Below are 21,190 nucleotides of genomic sequence, written 5' to 3' on the forward strand. Positions count from 1 at the left end.
ATGTATATTTACTTTACTGAAGCATTAACATTTGACAAATATCACTAAACTGTAGTTATATTTTGTTTCACCATCGCCGAGCCTTGAGAGTAAAGAATAAATCAAACAAACCACATATTTTTAAATAAACTTTTTTTAATAAACAGTAAGAAAACTGAAATCCATAATTTGTCCTAAAGCAAGTCTGATATAAATCAAAGACTAAAGTAAAGTTTTTGAAAAGACTGTTTGCATATTATATTATATATATATTATAATATCTAAAGTTTACTATAAAAAATTATGTGATCAATAAGTAATGACAACCTATGCTTTTACATTGCTTAACTCATCAAAGTAAGTTATACAATTTTTTACTTTCTGTTTAAGTCATACAAGGTTCAACTAATTAATTTAATGTAATTTAGGTTGAAATGATTTTTTATTTTTAAGTACAATCAACTTGTACAGTACCTAATGAAAGTATATGAGAATTTAATAATTTATTAAACTGAACTAAAATAAATGTCAGCAGACAAAGGGAATCTTTCACAATCTTGTCTTGTCCTTGGCTTTTTGTATCCATTTTCCATGTTTTAAGGCTCTCCCCTTGATTCAGTGTTAGAATCCAGATTATATCGAGCTCTCGTCTTTAGGAAAGACTTCAGTGTAAATAAAAAGAAAATCTGAACACCCTTTGAAAGACAGAAAATTAGGTCGTCAGTCACCAAACAATGCAAGACTGCTTGAATAAATCCAATAAAAATGTACTGTCCTTCGTATTAATAATGTGTCAAAAATATGATTAACAGTGTAATAACACACCTGTGTTGTATTGCAGAGACAGAAGACCACACTGAGAATGATGTAGAGTGTTTTTTCATGGGTGATGAGCACAAAGTAACCAATGACCCAGGACAAACCGAGCACCACAGCCAGAGAGAAACTGCTCAAAATCTTCTTCTTTAAAGGAGTGGTTCGTGAGCTAAAGAACCAGAAAATAATATAGAAAATATTAACTTTTATTGAACTGCAAATATTATATTGCCATTAAACATCAAAGCTCTGAGAATTAGACCGCTACTACTGTAGTTAGGCCTACATTATCTTCAGTAAACTATTATCAATCCGAATCAAATCTTAAAGGAATGTCTTTATAACCTTTGACTTGATTTAAACCCGGAACATTCGTTCACGGTTCAGTTACGTACCTCTTCAGGTTGGGATTTGCACAGCAGATGGTTTGAGAGAAGTAGACCAGCAGAGCTGTGTTAAAACACAACATGACCGCTAGAGGGAGCAAGAAACCCCACAACATCGGCCGCTTCGGATCAAACGTTCCCGCCTTGTCCAGAGACGCTAACCAACAGCTAAAACAGGACAGAGAGAGAACGAGAAATACTGGGATGTGTAAGTAATGGGTAAGTAAGAGGAAGAGGACCAGAAAGCGGTAAAGCTCCTAGTCCTAGATCACTTGTAATTTTCCACAGCTCATGTTGAAATAAAAATTTATCAAAAAAGATATTTTTTGGCAGCAATGCATTTCGTCAGCAGAACAGAACAAAACACATTAAATAACAATACAACCCACTGAAGAGACGTATATCTATCTCTCACAGGCTCGCTTTCATTCCTGTTAAAAATCAAATATGGCGCTTTTGTAACAACGTGCGAGGCTTCCGGTGTCTCCGATTACACTTTTTTTGGCTGTAGCCTACACTACAAAAAAACAGTCTGTTATATTGCTTGATGTCAAACTGTTCTTTATCATATCAATTAAAATGTATTATTGTAATCATAAACACAATTTGTAGCAAAACTAGTTTTACCATTTCGTTTTTTTCTGCACTTTGTTATTCTTTTAGTTAGGCTGAACTATAGCGATCAATGAATCAGAAGTCTCGCACAGTCACAGGAAATAGCTTGAATCAAGCGAAATGATTTTTCACTTACAACTCTTCTTGTCGATAACCTGAAGGGTCCTTAAAGCTGTAGGTGGTGGCCAGCGAAATGCCGACAATAACAGCAGGCAGACCTAAAACATTATAATTGATCAAAACGATTAAATGTTAGCCTATTATCCGCATGCTCATTTCTACATTTAGATTGGGTTACTCGCTTAAAGTGAATCTTAAATAAAAGTACAAATGTAATAACAGTTCTTTAGTAAACCTCAAAATGAATCCATCCTGTAAATTAAAATGATGTGATGCCTAAGCTGTTATAGTAGTACACTGCCAAAATAGAATAGAGTTCTCTTACGAGAGGTACTCTCGTACTGCGTAATATCTTACGCTAGGGGAAATCTCTTTTCCGCGAGATACTGAAGCCAAAAAATTATCCTTAATTTTGAAATAATGTAAAACGCGTTGCGGCAGCATGCAGACATAGGCGAGACAGCTTGCGCGCCTATTGGCTGCCCTGCGGCAACTGCAGCAGCCTATCGATAAGGCCCTATCGTGACGTCATCACCAACGGGGGCGCTTCGCGCCCCATACGTCACGTCCCGCCGAAACGGGCGTGGCCTGGGGCTATAAATATAGCATCGAAAGGCTAGCTTACCGATTTTTCATCTCTTCAGCGGAGCTCACGCATCGCTGGATCCAGAGAGAAGAAGCCGCGCCGTGGAAACAGCATTTCAGCGGGACGAGTTCGGTACCTGGAGTCGCTGGCCGCGCCGCCTTCAACCACCGTTCCTGCTACGCTATCCGGCGTTATATCCTTTTATTGCATTGTGTGTGTTCGCCGCCGCGACTCACACTCCTTCTCTAAAAGAGCAGAGCGTCTTTTTCAAGATGTCTCGTCCATCCTGTGGCTCGTGCCGAGCCCCACTCAGCGACGGGGACCGCCATGTCATCTGCGTTTCCTGCCTGGGTGAAGGACATGCGGCTCTAGCGCTCGCTGACGGCGGATGCCCTCACTGCGAGCTTATGCCTATGGCGACTCTGAGGACTCGCATGGCAACTTTCCACGAGCCTGCACCTCCCGCTTCGACGCCGCGCCGTAAAAAGCGCCGTGCTCAGCGGATCCCTGAGCCTCCCACCGAGAAAAGCTCGCCGGTGCGCCTGCCAGCTTCGCCGTCTGCTTCTCTCGAGTCTCTCACTCCCGGACAGTGGCCGCCGCTGGCCGCCGCTTCCGCCGGAGATGACAAGGAAGAAGCGGCAGTTTTCGAGGAGGACAACTGCTCTATCCTGGCTTCGGACAGCGAGGATTGGGCGAGCTCTGTGGACCTCGCCCCTTCTTCTGCCCGCGAGTCGTCAGGAAAACGGGCCAGCATTGAAGCTGAGCTGATGCGTCTGCTCACACAGGCCACAGAGAGCCTCGGCCTCGAGTGGTCCGCGCCCGCCGAGCCTACACGCAACCGTCTGGACGGCTGTTTTCTGCAAGGGGACCGCGTTTCCACGCCCTCAAGACCCGCCCCGTTTCTTCCTGAGCTTCATGAAAAACTGGCAAAGTCTTGGAGCGCCCCTTTTTCAGCCAGGCTACGTTCCTCTGCTTCGGCGGCATTCTCCGTGGTGGACGGTGCCAAAGACAGAGGATACCTCGCTCTCCCTCTAGTGGAGGAGGCAGTAGCAGCCCATCTTTGCCCGCCCTCTGCTGGACGGCGGACTAAGACGGCGCTACCTTCAAAAGCCTGCCGCGCTACTTCCACCCTGCACAGTCGCGCTTACACCGCCGCTGGGCAGGCTGCATCAGCGCTACACACTATGGCCACTCTCCAGATCTTCCAAGCTAACCTTCTCCGAAAGCTGGACGAGGAAGGCACGGAAGCAGTCAACGTGGCGGATTTAAGGAGCGCTACGGACCTCGCTCTCCGCGCTACGAAATCCGCTGCACAGGCCATAGGGCGGAACATGGCCTCTCTCACCGTTGCTGAGAGACACCTCTGGCTGACGCTTTCAGAAATGCCGGACTCGGAGCGCTCTGTGTTCCTCGACGCCCCCGTTTCTGCTACTGGCCTCTTTGGATCGTCCGTCAAAGATTTCGCGGACAGATTCGCTGAGGTACAAAAGACGTCGCAGGCCATGAAGCACTTTTTGCCAAAGCGCTCTAGCTCCGCATCAGGCCGCTCTAAACAGCCGTCTGCTCGCAGCTCGCAGCCACCGCCCCCCGCCGCCGCTTCACAGCGTCGACAGGCCCGGGACCAGAGACCACGCTCTCGCTCTGCCGGCCGCCGCCCCCCACAGCGTGGGACTCGGCCGAAGGTTGAGATGAAGCCCGAGGCCTCAAAGTCTTCCTAGCCAGCTTAGGAAAACGACGGTGTTCAAGCCCCGCTGCGGCCGGGTTTCCACCAAAACTTCCCGCTCGTCCAGTTCCATTACATGCGACTGTTCCAGTGTACTCTGCAGTAAACAAGTCGGTTACATTACCCGCTTGCCTGTACACAAACGCCGTTTTCACGGCGACCCAGATAAATCCTGTAAAGAGCGTATTTTCTGGTATTCCGGCCACGGCCGACGGTGTTATGAGTGTAGTAAAAATGCCCACTGCCCAGTGCCCATTCCTACACACAGACACAGCCCGCTCCACAGGGCTCGCGCACATAAAATCGACTCATGTCGATTGCGCACAGAATGTAGTGAACGTGCCCACGTCCCAGTGCCCACAAACACTACACGCTGCATGTCTCTCGGTTTCTGTAAAAACGAAACCAACACACATACAACCGACTCAGGTCGATGGTGTTTTCAGTGCAAATGTGCCCGCTGTCCTGCGCCCACATTCACTCACAGACATGACGAATCCCTCGGTTTCCCCCACGCTCGCCGTCTCTCAGCTACCTGCCGTGAGAGAGCCGAGCGCGGGCGAACCGCCCGCTGTGATCAAAACACTCCCCGCCTCGAGCGCTGCAAATGCGGTGTCTATAATACAGCATACCGAAGCTCCCCGGTCGCCACTATGTCACGACCAGAGCTCCGATCTCATTCAACCCTTAGCTATGCACGCACATGCGTGGGCAAAGCTTCCCGGTGTATCAGAATGGGTGCTGAACATTATAGAAAGAGGCTATTCGCTACAGTTCGCTCGACGTCCCCGCCGTTGTGCGGTGCGAGTCGAAACCACGGTAGAAAAGGAAGTAGCAAGTGTACTTCGTACCGAAATTGCGAAACTGTTGAGCAAAGGGGCAATAGAGCCTTTATCTCAAGCTCAGAGCGAAGGGGGGCTATACAGCAGATATTTTCTGGTTCCGAAAAAGGACGGGGGTCTCAGACCCATTCTAGATCTAAGACAACTGAACGTAGCGCTTTCAAAACGCCGGTTCAGAATGCTCACAACCAAGACAATCCTCGCGCAAATTCGCCACGGGGACTGGTTTGTGTCAATAGATCTGAAAGACGCGTATTTCCAAATACAAATAGCGTCACGTCACAGGCGATTTTTGAGATTCGCCTTCGAGGGCCAGGCTTATCAATACACAGTCCTACCGTTTGGCCTGTCCCTAGCACCCCGTACATTCACGAAGTGCATGGACGCAGCCCTCGCTCCCCTGAAACTTCGGGGAATGCGAGTTTTGAACATACGGAGCTCATAGAACACAGAACCATTTTACTCGAACATCTCGAGAATCTGGGTCTCAAAGTCAACTGGGCGAAAAGTTCACTGTCTCCCAGTCAGAGAATATATTTTCTGGGCACAGAACTGGACTCGCTGTCAATGACAGCTCAAATATCGCTACAGCGCAGATTGACTATTCAGCGCATGACAGAAACCTTCCGCCGCGGCACTATAGTCCCGCTAAGGAAGTTTCAAAGGATGCTCGGTCTCATGGCAGCAGCATCCACAGTTCTCCAGCTGGGTCTGCTTCGCATGCGCCCACTGCAGTTCTGGCTACAAGCGCGAGTACCGCGTCGAGCATGGACTTCAGGTCTCTTTCGTCTCAAGGTCGATCAGGAATGCGTCTCAGCACTGATACCCTGGAGAGCGACCGACTGGTACCAGTCAGGTGTAAGCCTGGGGACTTCCTCGAGTGTGAAGGTGGTGTCCACGGACGCCTCCACCTCGGGATGGGGAGCACTGCTCGAGGGCAGACCGTTTTTCGGCCAGTGGTCAGAACGGGAAAAGCTTCTGCACATAAACTGCCTGGAAATGATGGCAGTCGACAACGCGCTGAGGCGCTTTCGTCCCCAAATAGCAGGACACCACGTCTTGGTCCGCTCGGACAACATGTCAGTGGTAGCCTACATAAATCGCCAGGGAGGCATCACATCCCGAAACCTATACAGGTTAGCGAAACGCCTCCTGGTATGGGCTCAGCACAATTTGCGCTCGCTCAGAGCAGCGCATGTGCCTGGCCACCTGAATGTGGGACCAGACAGACTGTCCAGGAACAATGTTCCAGCAGGAGAATGGTCACTGCATCCGCAGACAGTCCAACTGCTGTGGCAGACATTCGGCAGAGCAAAGATAGACCTGTTTGCGTCTCAAGAAAACGCTCACTGCCCGGAATTTTTCTCAAAGAGCAGGGATGCGCTGGCCCACGTCTGGCCCCGCTGCCCGCTCTATGCCTTTCCCCCCATCACACTCCTACCTCAGGTATTAGAGCGGATCAGGGAAAGCAGATGCTCAGTGTTACTGGTTGCTCCGTTCTGGAAGAACCAGGCTTGGTTCCCAGTTCTTATGCAGCTGACGAGCACTGCCCCATGGCCAATACCAGTGAGGAGGGACCTCCTCTCTCAAGCCAGGGGCTCGATCTGGCATCCTCGCCCGGAGCTTTGGTCCCTACATGCGTGGGCCATCAACGGGTACCCTCTGATATCCCAGAGGGAGTGTTAAACACGATCATGCAGGCTAGAGCTCCCTCTACGAGACGGCTCTATTCCTCAAAATGGTCAGTGTTCTCCAGCTGGTGCACAGCACGCGGCTTTTCACCCCTGGACTGTGGAGTGACGGAGGTTCTCTCCTTCCTACAAGAGCTACTGGATGAAGGCAGAGCCCCATCCACGCTCAAAGTCTATGTGGCGGCTATAGCAGCGTTTTCCAAACCAACGCTTGGTCAGTCACTAGGAAGGAACGATCTGGTCATTCGGTTCCTTAGAGGAGCTAAGAGGTTAAATCCTCCCAGACCTCCCTCAGTCCCCATATGGGACCTTTCTACGGTCTTGGAGGCCATGAAGGGTGCCCCATTTGAGCCTATCCAGTCAGTAGATATCAAACACTTGTCTTTCAAAACGGTGTTTCTTCTGGCTCTCGCTTCAGTGAAGCGCATAGGGGACTTACAAGCGCTCTCAGTGAGCGCGACGTGTATGGAGTTTGGGCCAAATGACTCGAAAGTCATACTCAAACCAAGGCACGGGTACGTCCCTAAATCCCTCAATACGCCGTTCAGGGCCCAGGTAATTTCCCTGTCTGCCCTGCCGGTCTCTAACGAGGAGAAGGACGCCAGCTTCCTTTGTCCAGTCAGGGCGCTAAGCTTATGTGTCCCGCACGTCTGTTTTCAGACAGACGGAGCAGCTCTTTGTTTCACTCTACGGACGTTCTAAGGGACTCGCCGTTTCGAAACAGAGCCTATCCAGATGGATAGTCGATGCTATAGCGCTGGCTTACACCTCCAAGGGCTTGCAGTGCCCATTAGGTGTCAGAGCGCACTCCACGAGAGGCGTGGCCTCGTCGTGGGCTTGGTCTAGTGGGATTGCCTTGCAAGATATCTGTATGGCGGCAGGCTGGGCCTCCCCGTCTACATTTATAAGGTTTTATAACCTAGAGGTTCCCGCCCTGCAAGCTAAGCTGCTTTCAGTCTAAAAATCGGTACTGTCTGCCCCGAGTACGTCCGGCCCAGAATACCGAAATAGCGCGAGCAACGCTCGTTTAGATCGCGCAGCTCTATGGGCAATGTGTAAGACCCACTATATTCATCAGTCCAGACCGGGGTCGCCCTGACTGAGTAAATACCATCACTATAACTGTTCTTATAGGATGCTGCATTACAGGAATGATGCTATTCTAGCCACTCTTCCTGGGCTCTCTGTGAGTCACTTATGATCATGTACTACATGAGCCCGGGCACTTGCCCTTGGGACTTTGGTGCTGGATCATAGCATGCACGGCGTTTTACACTGTTTCCCCTAGCGTAAGATATTACGCAGTACGAGAGTACCTCTCGTAAGAGAACGTACTCGGTTACTAACGTAACCTCGGTTCTCTCTAAAGAGGAAACGAGTACTGCGTATCTTGCCGTGCCTGCGCACGCTCCGGTTCGCTCCGGCGATGAAAAACCGGTAAGCTAGCCTTTCGATGCTATATTTATAGCCCCAGGCCACGCCCGTTTCGGCGGGACGTGACGTATGGGGCGCGAAGCGCCCCCGTTGGTGATGACGTCACGATAGGGCCTTATCGATAGGCTGCTGCAGTTGCCGCAGGGCAGCCAATAGGCGCGCGAGCTGTCTCGCCTATGTCTGCATGCTGCCGCAACGCGTTTTACATTATTTCAAAATTAAGGATAATTTTTTGGCTTCAGTATCTCGCGGAAAAGAGATTTCCCCTAGGGTAAGATATTACGCAGTACTCGTTTCCTCTCTAGAGAGAACCGAGGTTACGTTAGTAACCGAGTACGTTTTAATATGCCCATTTATTGGTTATCGGCAATAACATGAAATCATCAGCCAGAATTAAAAAAAAAGACTAAATATATAACATATTTAATACCATATCTTTGTTTACAGTTATGCAGACAGAATCAAAGTTTCACGTCTTTTAATATCAGTGTGTTTTATTAAATGTACCCCAGCCGGCTGTCATGGCGATGGTGCGGAAACCTCGTGGTGGACCATTGAGGGCGTTTCTGATGAGGAAAAACACGTGAGCCGCATACATGATGTTCCAGGCAAACGTGGCCAGCAGGAAGTACTGCAGCAGAGCTGTGATTGCCGTACAAGGACCCTGATCGACCTTCTGTTGCATATCTGAAGAAGGAATAACGTTCTGCTCGGAAACAGAGGCCTTTGAGCTCTGGATGGGGTTGTTGATGCCAAAAATGAACAGCAGGTAATAGGTGGTCATGCACAAACAGATGTTCACTAAGAGCATAGTGGAGTTGGCTCCTCTCAGTTTCCTGTAGAGTTGTAAAGAATAACATGTATTTGATATGGGGGGGAAAATTAAGAGGACATTTTATATTTTTCCCGTTTCACAAAGCAGAACCATGGAAATACCATTAGTTGGCTAGACATGATAGAATGGAAATACTCTGGGGAAAAAAAGAAAGTTTTTCCTATCTGTCTTGTTGTCCAGTAAAAAATATTGTCGATGCACCGATATTAAATTCTGGCTGATACTGGTGAGCTGATAGTTATGGTTACGATTAAGGTTGATAACTAATAAATGCCTGATATTAAAATCTATACTATTTTGTCCAGATAATTAAAAAATGAAATGCCTAAAAAATCTAAAATGAATCATTTTAAATGCCACAAGGGAATTCACTGAGAGATATTACATTTAGCAGTCATCTTATTGGTAAAATGTTATTTTCACTAAATGAACTAAAATGGAAGCTAGATTTGTGTTGTAAAAATAAAATAAAAAAAATGCATGGTCATAGTAAAGTTTTTATTTATTTATTTTATTAAAACAAATTTTTTTAAACATTTTTTTTTATTAAGTTTATTTATTTTTGTGCATATAAGAAAATTAATCCTGGAACCTGTAATTATTTCAAGGCTATTTGATGTTTGAATAAAAAACCTATTTGACAAAAAATAAATGCATAATTGCCAAATAAGCAAAATATTTGATTCAACATACTCTCTCGAAAACAAGATAGCAATTTGTTTCCAAATAAATCTACCTTGGTTTAAGTATGTTTAGATTTTATTTGTATTTATTTTTACTGAAAAACAAGACAAAATACCAAGGTCTTTGGACATGTAAGTACATTTGATTACCATGTGAAAATTACAGTATATGAATATGGTGATTATTATATAGTAGCTTGGTATCAAAGTGCAATGGTATTACTATATTACTCTGTTACTAATATTCTTTAAATGTATCCAGTGCTTTAGTACGTACCTGGTCTTAATTTGATAAACTGTAGTGAGGATCAAACCCACAATAGACAAACTGCATCCCACAATACTGATCCAGTTTAAAGCCTCAGAATAATTATAGTCTGCTCTAAAGCTCTACAGAAAGGAGAGAGAAATCTTGATAGTTAATATAGTTCACCTCGATTCACCAAATTTTCAAGTGTACTGTGTATTTTTACTACCACATTACAGGTAAGTTAACATAACAAATTGTGTTAGCTTAGCATCACGCTAACAACATCAAATATGAGTCTTGTCTGTGTCCTTTACTTGAGGAGCATTGTATACTAGCACTTTAGTTACTCAGCCTATCTAGGGAGATCACCATAGGTTTTAGAGCAAAGTTTCAAGAGTTTCTTTAACACACGTATGTTAAACTAACCATTAGAACTGCAAAGTTGGTGGTGTGGTTGCATTTACACTGGACACCACTGGGATCTAGTATTTTGACGCAGCCCTCTGTTCTCCATTCTCTATGAGCGTAGTCCCAAAACACACATGCAAAGTCGCCAAGTGTCATGCTGGATATATTCTGAAAACATAAACATATTTTTTTTTTAAATCTGTGTGCGCACTACCATCAGAAGCTTGGAATAATTAAGAGTTTTTCATGTTTTTGGAAGAAGCCTTCTCTTTATTTGATGAAAAATACAGTAATATTGTAAAGTATTATTACAATTTAAAAGAAATGTTTTCTATTTTAATATATTTTATAATGCAATTTATCAATAAATTGTGTTGCATAATTATGCATAATTTAATGTAATATGTGTAACAGGGACACAGTAAAATAAAGAAAAGTGTTACTCATATATTCTTTCTTAACCGCAAACTTCTGAATGGCAGTGTATTGCGGTTTCCACAAAAATATTAAGCAGCACAAGTGTTTTCAACATTGATAATAATCAGAAATGTTTCTTTAGCAGCAAATCATCATATTAGAATGATTTCTGAAGGGTCACGTGACACTGAAGACTAGAGTAATGATGCTGAAAATTCAGATTTAACTAGAAAACTGCCATTTTAAATTGTAATAATATTTCGCAATATTACTTTTTTTTCTGTATTTTCATCAAATAAATTCAGGTGAGTAAAAGAGACTCCTTCCCAAACAATGACTGGTAGTGTATTAATAATTTGACTAATTCCAGTGGAATAATCCATAGTTCATGTTAATTGATACATTTTCCGGGCAAGTCTAAGCAAAATTAGCAGGATAGTATGCAAACCGGTCATTCCTGATCCTCATAACCCTGACAGGGTTTATTTTGTTATAAAGAAAGGCTAACTGCACAGTTATTCCATGAGTAGGTGTTTTATTGACTGGTAACATGAGTGATTCAGAGAAGCCGCTATATGTAATGTAATCATTATGAGTTTACGCTCACTCACCTTGGGCCTAATGGCGAACTCCACGGTATCAAGCAAGCTTTTGTCTGTGAGGCTTGCAGAGATCACTCTTCTCTTCGTATCTAGTTGGCTATTAAACTGTTTTGAGTTGAAAAAACGGTCGTTTTCATAAAGCACCACTCCGATACTTAGATTTTTGTTCCCTACAGGGAAGGAGAAGGAGAGAAATGTATTCAAAACGTCGAGTTTAATTATGCTCCTCAAACCAAGAGCAACCACAACAGAGACGTAAACGGTACCCCAATCTTTCTGGGAATTGTTTTGCAGTTTGATAGTTAACATGAGATCAACGGGATGTCCTGAAGGGGATGTCATGTTAGCAGCGTCTCCACCCAGACCTATTCCTTCTGGAGTAAATTTCTCTGACAGTCCTAGTAAAATGCAGCTTAGTTTAGGAAGTAGAAATGTCTTTCTAATATCAACAAAGATATAACAATTACATGTGAAGCCTTATTTGCTCTTTATGTTTCTGCTCTGACCTGTTTGAGCGTAGAATTGCACTTCTGGGGTCCAATATGACAACTTGATGTGTTGCACCGCTAGGTTTGGATGCACCAGTGCACTGGAGTTCATGCTACTAACGTTCAAAGCAAAATCCTCCAAAGTCTTAGTGAGTCTACAGATATAATACACATGAAAAAGTTAAACACACATCCATCCTAATGAAAAATAAATCAATGTTCAATGTCCGCTTTTTTAAGTGTCTTTAGTTTTTTAGGTTTTTTTTGTATAAAAATAGATGGAGATTAAATTTCAAATAAGAAAATATTTCATGTTATTAATGTCCGCAAAAATGTGTCAACTAAGTTACTAACCAAACACCCCACCACTTATATTTTGAACACATTATGGTAAATATCCTCTATATTTTATGTCCAATTACCTATTATCAAGGAGTGTATTAATTGCTTGTCAACTATGTTGGGTACATTGTTATTGTTTTCAATGTTTAATTAAAATAAACATTCAAATGTGACGTCAAGAAAAATCAAGAAAATTTGGTTGACCAGGTAAAATATATATTTTTTTTTGTAATATCAAAATGTATTCGATATAGAGTGAAGTGTGTAAATACCTCTCAAGGGCAACATAAGTGTCTTCAGAGTGTTGTTCTTCATCAGTTTGCATGAGCTGACTGATAGTGGCCATTGCTGACACTGCAACTGTCTGTACAATAAAAAACATTTTATATTACATCTATACATAATGATTTTGCTGTAGTCAAACATTGTCAGACAAACATACTAACATGTTTTAAAGTGCCTCTATTGTGCTTTTTTCGAATATTACCTTTCATGCAATGTGTAATATAGCTGTTTGTGAATGTAAAAGTTCTGCAAAATTTCAAAGATCAAAGTGCGCGATGAAGTTTTTTTCTCCTAAAAGAAAGAATTGATTTTGAGCTGCGAGTCATCAGTAAATCCAGTCTCACTTCCTGTAGAGTGTAGACCAATCACAACAGACTGGACCATCTGACCAATCAGAGCAGAGCAGACCAATCACACCAGACTGGACCGTCTGATCAATCGGAGCAGAATAGACCAATCACAACACACTGGACCGTCTGACCAATCAGAGCAGAGCAGACCAATCACAACAGACTGGACCATCTGACCAATCAGAGCAGAGCAGACCAATCACAACAGACTGGACTATCTGACCAATCGGAGCAGAGCAGACCAATCACAACAGACTGAGCCATCTGACCAATCAGAGCAGAGCAGACCAATCACAACAGACTGGGCCATCTGACCAATCGGAGCAGAGCAGACCAATCACAACATACTGGAACGTCTGACCAATCGGAGAAGAGCAGAGAAGACCAATCACAACAGCTCTGACCGTCTACCAATCAGAGCAGAGTAGACCAATCAGAGCAGAGAACACCAATCACAACAGCCCTGACCGTCTGACCAATCAGAGCAGAGTAGACCAATCAGAACAGAGAAGACCAATCACAACAGCCCTGACCATCTGACCAATCAGAGCAGAGTAGACCAATCACAACAGCCCTGACCATCTGACCAATCAGAGCAGAGTAGACCAATCAGAGCAGAGAAGACCAATCACAACAGCCCTGAACGTCTGACCAATCAGAGCAGAGTAGACCAATCACAACAGCCCTGACCGTCTGACCAATTAGAGGAGATTAGACCAACCACAACAGACCTGACTGTCTGACCAATCAGAGGAGAGTAGACAAATCACAACAGACTGGGCCATCTGACCAATCAGAAAGAAGGGGTTTAGAGAGACTGAATCTTTGAATGACCGTTTACGGATTCTGATAAAAGTGGTGATGTGCAATTTTGAGAACATCAAAGTGATTTTTCAACTTTGATGCTTGTAAACCTATTGTAGGAGACCTCCAAAACAAAATTAGGACCCTTTAAAATAGCATAAGAGGGGAACTTTAATGTTTCTTCATGTGCTGAAAGTCATCTAGGATTCTTGCCTCATTTAACACTGTGGAGGACAGCAAGCTATTGGCAATCGTAGCAGCAGAGGTGATGTTCTGGGACGTCAGCTGCTCAGGATTGGATGTTAACATCTGGACACTTGAGGCAACATGCATATTCTCTTCCAGAGTTACCTAAATCAAAACCACTGTGTCAATCTGTTGTCTAATCAAAAGCACAGAGTTCAAACTATTGACTATCATGACTACAGTAAAGCAGAGGCAGTACAGTGTCCATGTTACACGTTACATGTAGTTACTGTAGTAATGACTATATTTTTATGTATATTTTTATTTTTAATTATTATGCATAATTACACACAACTAACCCTATAGTAAGTACACATAGCCAATTATTATTACTTAGTACTTTATGTATAATTACCTTAAAATAAAGTGTGACAGAATATTTTTTTACATTTCACTTCATGGACTATGTTTGTTTGCCAGCAGTAATGAAACTGTTAGTTAAACCACTAAACTGCCATTAAATATTAATATATGAATTATATAATAATTGTATTTTATACAAACAAATAAATAAATAGAATAGAGGGCAATTTTGACCTGAAAAATTTATATCATATAACAATATTTAACAAAGTGCAACTTGTCCCAACATATCTAAAATAAAACAAAACCGGCAGTATCAACTTTTGTCATTCAAAATGATTGTGAATTTGTTCAAACTTTTCAAAGATGTAAATACAGACGTTGACTTTGCTTTCGAACAGCTCCAGGGTCAAGTCACAGTTCAGAAGTTTAAGTTCACCAAATGCGTGGAAGAGTGTGAAGTTCAAACACTGAGCCGAAGCCATAGGAATACCAGCTAAAGGACACACATAAGACATACAACACAGGTTAAACAGGTAAACTTAAGAACACAAACAAAAAATTACAAACCTAAACTATTTTGGTATGTACTTCTGACACAAATTAAGTTAAATCACTGTAGAGATGTTATACGATTTCTATTGCAAAAAAAAAGACATTTCTAATAATATTATGTTTGTCAACATTATATTATAATTAGTGATATAAGCCACACACACACACACACACATACAGTGAGGAAAATAAGTATTTGAACACCCTGCTATTTTGCAAGTTCTCCCACTTGGAAATCATGGAGGGGTCTGAAATTGTCATCGTAGGTGCATGTCCACTCTGAGAGACATCATCTAAAAAAAAAAAATCCAGAAATCACAATATATGATTTTTTAACTATTTATTTGTATGATACAGCTGCAAATAAGTATTTGAACACCTGTATATCAGCTAGAATTCTGACCCTCAAAGACCTGTTAGTCTGCCTTTAAAATGTCCACCTCCACTCCATTTATTATCCTAAATTAGATGCACCTGTTTGAGGTCGTTAGCTGCATAAAGACACCTGTCCACCCCATACAATCAGTAAGAATCCAACTACTAACATGGCCAAGACCAAAGAGCTGTCCAAAGACACTAGAGACAAAATTGTACACCTCCACAAGGCTGGAAAGGGCTACGGGGAAATTGCCAAGCAGCTTGGTGAAAAAAGGTCCACTGTTGGAGCAATCATTAGAAAATGGAAGAAGCTAAACATGACTGTCAATCTCCCTCGGACTGGGGCTCCATGCAAGATCTCACCTCGTGGGGTCTCAATGATCCTAAGAAAGGTGAGAAATCAGCCCAGAACTACACAGGAGGAGCTGGTCAATGACCTGAAAAGAGCTGGGACCACCGTTTCCAAGGTTACTGTTGGTAATACACTAAGACGTCATGGTTTGAAATCATGCATGGCACGGAAGGTTCCCCTGCTTAAACCAGCACATGTCAAGGCCGTCTTAAGTTAGCCAATGACCATTTGGATGATCCAGAGGAGTCATGGGAGAAAGTCATGTGGTCAGATGAGACCAAACTTTTTGGTCATAATTCCACTAAACGTGTTTGGAGGAAGAAGAATGATGAGTACCATCCCAAGAACACCATCCCTACTGTGAAGCATGGGGGTGGTAGCATCATGCTTTGGGGGTGTTTTTCTGCACATGGGACAGGGCGACTGCACTGTATTAAGGAGAGGATGACCGGGGCCATGTATTGCGAGATTTTGGGGAACAACCTCCTTCCCTCAGTTAGAGCATTGAAGATGGGTCGAGGCTGGGTCTTCCAACATGACAATGACCCGAAGCACACAGCCAGGATAACCAAGGAGTGGCTCTGTAAGAAGCATATCAAGGTTCTGGCGTGGCCTAGCCAGTCTCCAGACCTAAACCCAATAGATAATCTTTGGAGGGAGCTCAAACTCCGTGTTTCTCAGCGACAGCCCAGAAACCTGACTGATCTAGAGAAGATCTGTGTGGAGGAGTGGGCCAAAATCCCTCCTGCAGTGTGTGCAAACCTGGTGAAAAACTACAGGAAACGTTTGACCTCTGTAATTGCAAACAAAGGCTACTGTACCAAATATTAACATTAATTTTCTCAGGTGTTCAAATACTTATTTGCAGCTGTATCATACAAATAAATAGTTTAAAAAATCATACATTGTGATTTCTGGATTTTTTTTTTTAGATTATGTCTGTCACAGTGGACATGCACCTACGATGACAATTTCAGACCCCTCCATGATTTCCAAGTGGGAGAACTTGCAAAATAGCAGGGTGTTCAAATACTTATTTTCCTCACTGTATATATGCTTTGCATATTCAACCATTTATTAGTTTGGGGGAAGATTTTTGTTTTTCAAAAAGAAGTCTCTAATGCTCACAAAAGCTGGATTTATTTGACCGAAAATACAGTAAAAACAGTAATATTGTGAAATATTATAATAATCTTAAATAAGTGTTTTCTATTGTAAAATGTAATTTATTCCTGTAATGCAGTTACTCCAGTCTTAAGTGTCAAATGATCCTTCAGAAATCATTCTAATAGGATGATTTGATGCTCAAGAAACATTTATTATTATACATTTTGAAAACAGTTATTTTTTTATTTTTTTTGTGGACATCATGATACTTTTTTCAGGATTCTTTGATGGATAGAATGTTATAAGATCAGCCTTTTACCTGAAAGTGAATTTTTTTGGTACAATTTTTTGTATTACTACTACTTTTGAATTTTGCTATTTAATACATCCTAGCTGAATAAAAGTATTAATTTCTTAAAAAAAATATATATATATATAATAATCTTTTTGATCCCACACTTTGGTACAGTTAGTGTAAAACATATTGGGGTTTCTTATGTATTATACACCATGCTTATTTATTTACTTTATAATATAACATACCACTGGTTGTTCCTGGAGGGCATAGCTGTGTTGAGTAATTAATCTGGCCGATCACAGTGAGTGGAAAGGTCAAACCGTTGAGTGTTTCCTCTGGACAGGTAGTAGTACCTGCAACAAAATCATTTTGGGTACTGTTATATCAACGTCATCCTGGACCAAAACTTGAAATGGGGTGCATCTCAATCAGCTCCCTAGTTCAGTAGTCAGGACACTGATCAGGGAGTCGGTCATTATAAGGGCTGTCTCAGTCGCGACCCGCAAAATCCTTCCAGTTCGCTCCCTAACAAAGCCCACAATGTATACCGCAAAAACCAGGCAGGGAGCATTGATGCTCACTATGCTCCCTTACCAGAAATTATGTCACATTCCTGAAGCGCGAAACATAAAACACAAGAGCCAACTCACTCGATATACTGATTTATAAGATTTGAAAAGACAAACCGTTTTTTATTATATGTCAGCATAAACACACATTGCTAGACAGGTAATGAACACATCTAGTTAACATTTATAATTAATATTCGGCTGAAATATTGTAAGGATATGTAACTGAACAATGTGTTTACACAGCATAACAAATAATATTATAAAGATATCGGTCCTGCCTGTTGTTGATTAATACCAGCGGTAATGTTCTACGATATTGTACGTTGACGTTGCACGTAGTCACGTCGCCGGACATGGAGTAATCATTGTCCCATTGTGTAGTGACTAGGGTCCTTACCAGGGCCCGGATTTCTGTACACGACATACTGATTCACAACTCTGGAGCTGATTGAGACGCACCCATGGTCTTACAGGCCTGGTTTTGAGGCAGGGATGACAAACTCAGTTCCTGGAGGATTCCTATCTAGTTTAGCTCCAACCTTAATTGAACACATCTGAACCAGCTAATCAAGGACTTCGGGATTACTAGAAACTTCCAGGCAGGTGTTTTGGAGCTGGTCGGAGCTACACTCTGCAGGACAGTGACCATCCAGGAGCTGAGTTTGACATGTGGTTTCAGAGAACACCTCTGCAATGCGTACCTGTAGGTTTAGGAGTGGTTAAAAGCAGGTTAGGGATGATAATTGATGTAGTGGTAGTAGGAGTGGTAGTAGATGTAGTAGGAGTGGGAGTAGATGTAGATGTAGTAGGAATGGTATTAGTGGTAGTAGGAGTGGTAGTAGATGTGGTAGGAATGGTAGTAGTGGTAGTAGGAGTGGTAGTAGAGGTAGTAGGAATGATAGTAGTGGTAGTAGGAGTTGTAGTAGAGGTAGTAGGAATGGTAGTAGTAGTAGTAGTAGTAGTAGTAGTAGTAGTAGTAGTAGTGGTTGTAGGATTGGTAGTAGATGTAGTAGGAGTGGGAGTGGATGTAGTAGGAGTGGGAGTAGATGTAGTAGGAATGGTAGTAGTGGTAGTAGGAGTGGTAGTAGAGGTAGTAGGAGTGGGAGTAGATGTAGTAGGAATGGTAGTAGTGGAAGTAGATGTAGTAGGAATGGTAGTAGTGGTAGTAGGAATGGTAGTAGAGGTAGTAGGAGTGGTAGTAGTGGTTGTAGGATTGGTAGTAGATGTAGTAGGAGTGGGAGTAGATGTAGTAGGAGTGGGAGTAGATGTAGTAGGAATGGTAGTAGTGGTAGTAGTAGAGGTAGTAGGAGTGGGAGTAGATGTAGTAGGAGTGGGAGTAGATGTAGTAGGAATGGTAGTAGTGGTAGTAGGAGTGGTAGTAGAGGTAGTAGGAGTGGGAGTAGATGTAGTAGAAATGGTAGTAGTGGTAGTAGGAGTGGGAGTAGATGTAGTAGGAATGGTAGTAGTGGTAGTAGGAATGGTAGTAGAGGTAGTAGGAGTGGTAGTAGTGGTTGTAGGATTGGTAGTAGAGGTAGTAGGAATGGTAGTAGAGGTATTAGGAATGGTAGTAGTGGTAGTAGGAGTGGTAGTAGACGTGGTAGTGGTGTTTGTATTTGTTGGCGGGATGGTTGTAGTAGCAGATGTTGTGGTGTTTGGGGAAGTGACGGTAGTGGTAGTAAGAGGTGTAGTAGTATTTGCGTAGGAACTGGCAGTTGTTCCATTTTCAGCAATCAGAGTTGTATTCTGTAGTGACGCCTCATTTGTAAATGCTGTTCAAAAAGAAGAAACAATTTGATTAGGATCAGCAAAAATTTTTTGGTACAATGGGATTTCAAATAGGCCTATTGTTTTGTAAACCCTTTTAAATAATGAAAGCTCTATCCTATTGACAGTTTATATGCCGTTTATGTAATGCACCCAGATAGGGCCAAGACAATATTTGTATGGGTGGGCCGCTTTTTCCCTGGCCCAATAAGTGCAGTATACTATAGAGATAGACCACCCCATGACAGCTCTGCACCTTGAGGTCATTTGCAAGTGAAATTCCTGCACATACTTCTTTAAATGACCGTGACACATGCAAATCAGCCTAACCTGGACAATCCAAATTAGGATGCCAGCCAATAAAATAAAAAAAACTGCCGAACTGAATATTTCATAAAATTATTTGGGCTATTAAAGTCTTGGCATTCAAATAACGTTACATTTATGTACGTCTCACCTACCTTAATCAAATAAATTGATTAAACCTTAATCAAATAAATATGAATATAATTATAAAATAAAAATAGTCAAATCGAGATGGTTCTGCTTTGACACTAACATGTTTTTGTTAAATGATTCAATGTAATTTTTTAAGCTATGGAATTTTTGCCATGATCTTGAATTAATAGCACACTAAAATAATATATAACATAACATACTGCGATCGGTGAGTTTTTAAAAATATTTTTAAAAGAAGTTTCTAATGCTCATCAAGGCTGTATTTATTTAATTAAAAATTAATTAATTAATTAATAAAAAGCAGTAATATTGTGAAATATTATTAAAATAACTTATTTATTTTAATTTCAGTCTTCAGTGTCACATGATCCTTCAGAAATCAGTCTAATATGATGATTTATTATTATTATCAATGTTGAAATGAGTTTAATACGATTTTTTCAGAATTCTTTGATGAATAGAAAGTTTCTTTTAAAAAAACAGCATTTTTCTGAAACAGAAAGCTTTTCTAACATTACAGTACTGTTCAAAAATTCAGGTGGGTAAGATTTCTTTTTTTAAAGAAATTTATACTTTTATTCAGCAAGGATGCATTAAATTGATCAAAATTGACAGTAAAGTCATTTATAATGTTACAAAACATTATTTTGAACTTCCAATTCATCAAAGAATCCTGGGGAAAAAAAATTATACACCAGTTTTCAACATAAAAAGTGTTTCTTGAGCATCAAATAATCATATTAGAATGATTTCTGAAGGATCATGTGACACTGAAGACTGGAGTAATGATGCTGAAAATTCAGCTTTGATTGCAAGAATAAATTACATTTTAAAATATATTCTTTCAAATAGAAAAGAGTTATGTTAAATTGTAATAATATTTCACAATATCACAGTTTTTTAATAAAAATAAATAAATGCAGCCTTGAGCATAAGAGACTTATTTTAAAACATGAAGAAATCTTACCGATCCCAAACATTTGAATTGCAGTTTACACATTTATAAAACAGGTGTATAATTTCATAAGAGCTATGTTAATATAGAATATATAAATATAATTAGAGTTATATAGAGCACGGTCTCCATATGTATAGGTAAAAATCTATTTTTCTGAAAGTTAATCTGTAATGTTACAATAACTTACCTGAAAGAAATATGAGCAGCAGAACGGAGCGATCCATCATCTCCCCATTAATGATCTGGTTCTCGAGCATGCCTGGTTATGACTTATGTAGGAGGATCTCAGATGTTGAGTTTGACATGATATATTTGCATTTCTATGGGGAAAAAAAGCTATGGACACGGTAAAGGGCAATGTTTTGCAAAAATGACAAGAAACATGGGTCAGGCAGGTGGTATCATTACTTGGCTTTAAGTATACAGGATGGCAAAATTATTTAAATCATTACGTGCCACTAAACCTGACAGTGATAACATTTTACATGACTGCAATGTACTGTTGAACTAAAATAATAATAGAACCTACAAGAAGGCCTACA

At 41.8% G+C, this 21,190-nt stretch overlaps 1 protein-coding gene across 1 annotated transcript; it reads right to left on the bottom strand.

Moving 5' to 3' along the window:
- Window positions 1-202: 202 nt before the first annotated feature.
- On the bottom strand, window positions 203-13,636 carry LOC309475503 (adhesion G-protein coupled receptor G7-like). Its single transcript, XM_082138302.1, has 11 exons — window positions 12,490-13,636; window positions 11,894-12,030; window positions 11,654-11,785; window positions 11,397-11,557; window positions 10,387-10,536; window positions 9,988-10,100; window positions 8,700-9,028; window positions 1,933-2,014; window positions 1,191-1,349; window positions 805-964; window positions 203-674 (listed from the first exon to the last, which is right to left on the bottom strand). Exons 1-11 carry the CDS (start codon window positions 12,597-12,599, stop codon window positions 576-578), a joined length of 1,632 nt encoding a protein of 543 aa, XP_081994428.1. The 5' UTR covers window positions 12,600-13,636; the 3' UTR covers window positions 203-575.
- Between the last annotated feature and the right edge of the window lie 7,554 nt (window positions 13,637-21,190).

This window comes from Leuciscus leuciscus (assembly GCF_965113295.1).
Source record: "Leuciscus leuciscus genome assembly, chromosome: 15".
NCBI lineage: Eukaryota > Metazoa > Chordata > Actinopteri > Cypriniformes > Leuciscidae > Leuciscus > Leuciscus leuciscus.

Excerpts from the sequence above, each read along its gene's own strand:
- LOC309475503 (XM_082138302.1), bottom strand. The coding sequence starts at position 12,599 with ATGTTTTTTATTGTACAGACAGTTGCAGTGTCAGCAATGGCCACTATC. Across the intron at positions 10,537-11,396 it reads AGTTCGCCATTAGGCCCAAG|AATATATCCAGCATGACACT; the intron begins GTGAGTGAGCGT and ends TTATGTTTTCAG. Across the intron at positions 2,015-8,699 it reads CGCCATGACAGCCGGCTGGG|GTCTGCCTGCTGTTATTGTC; the intron begins GTACATTTAATA and ends ATAATGTTTTAG.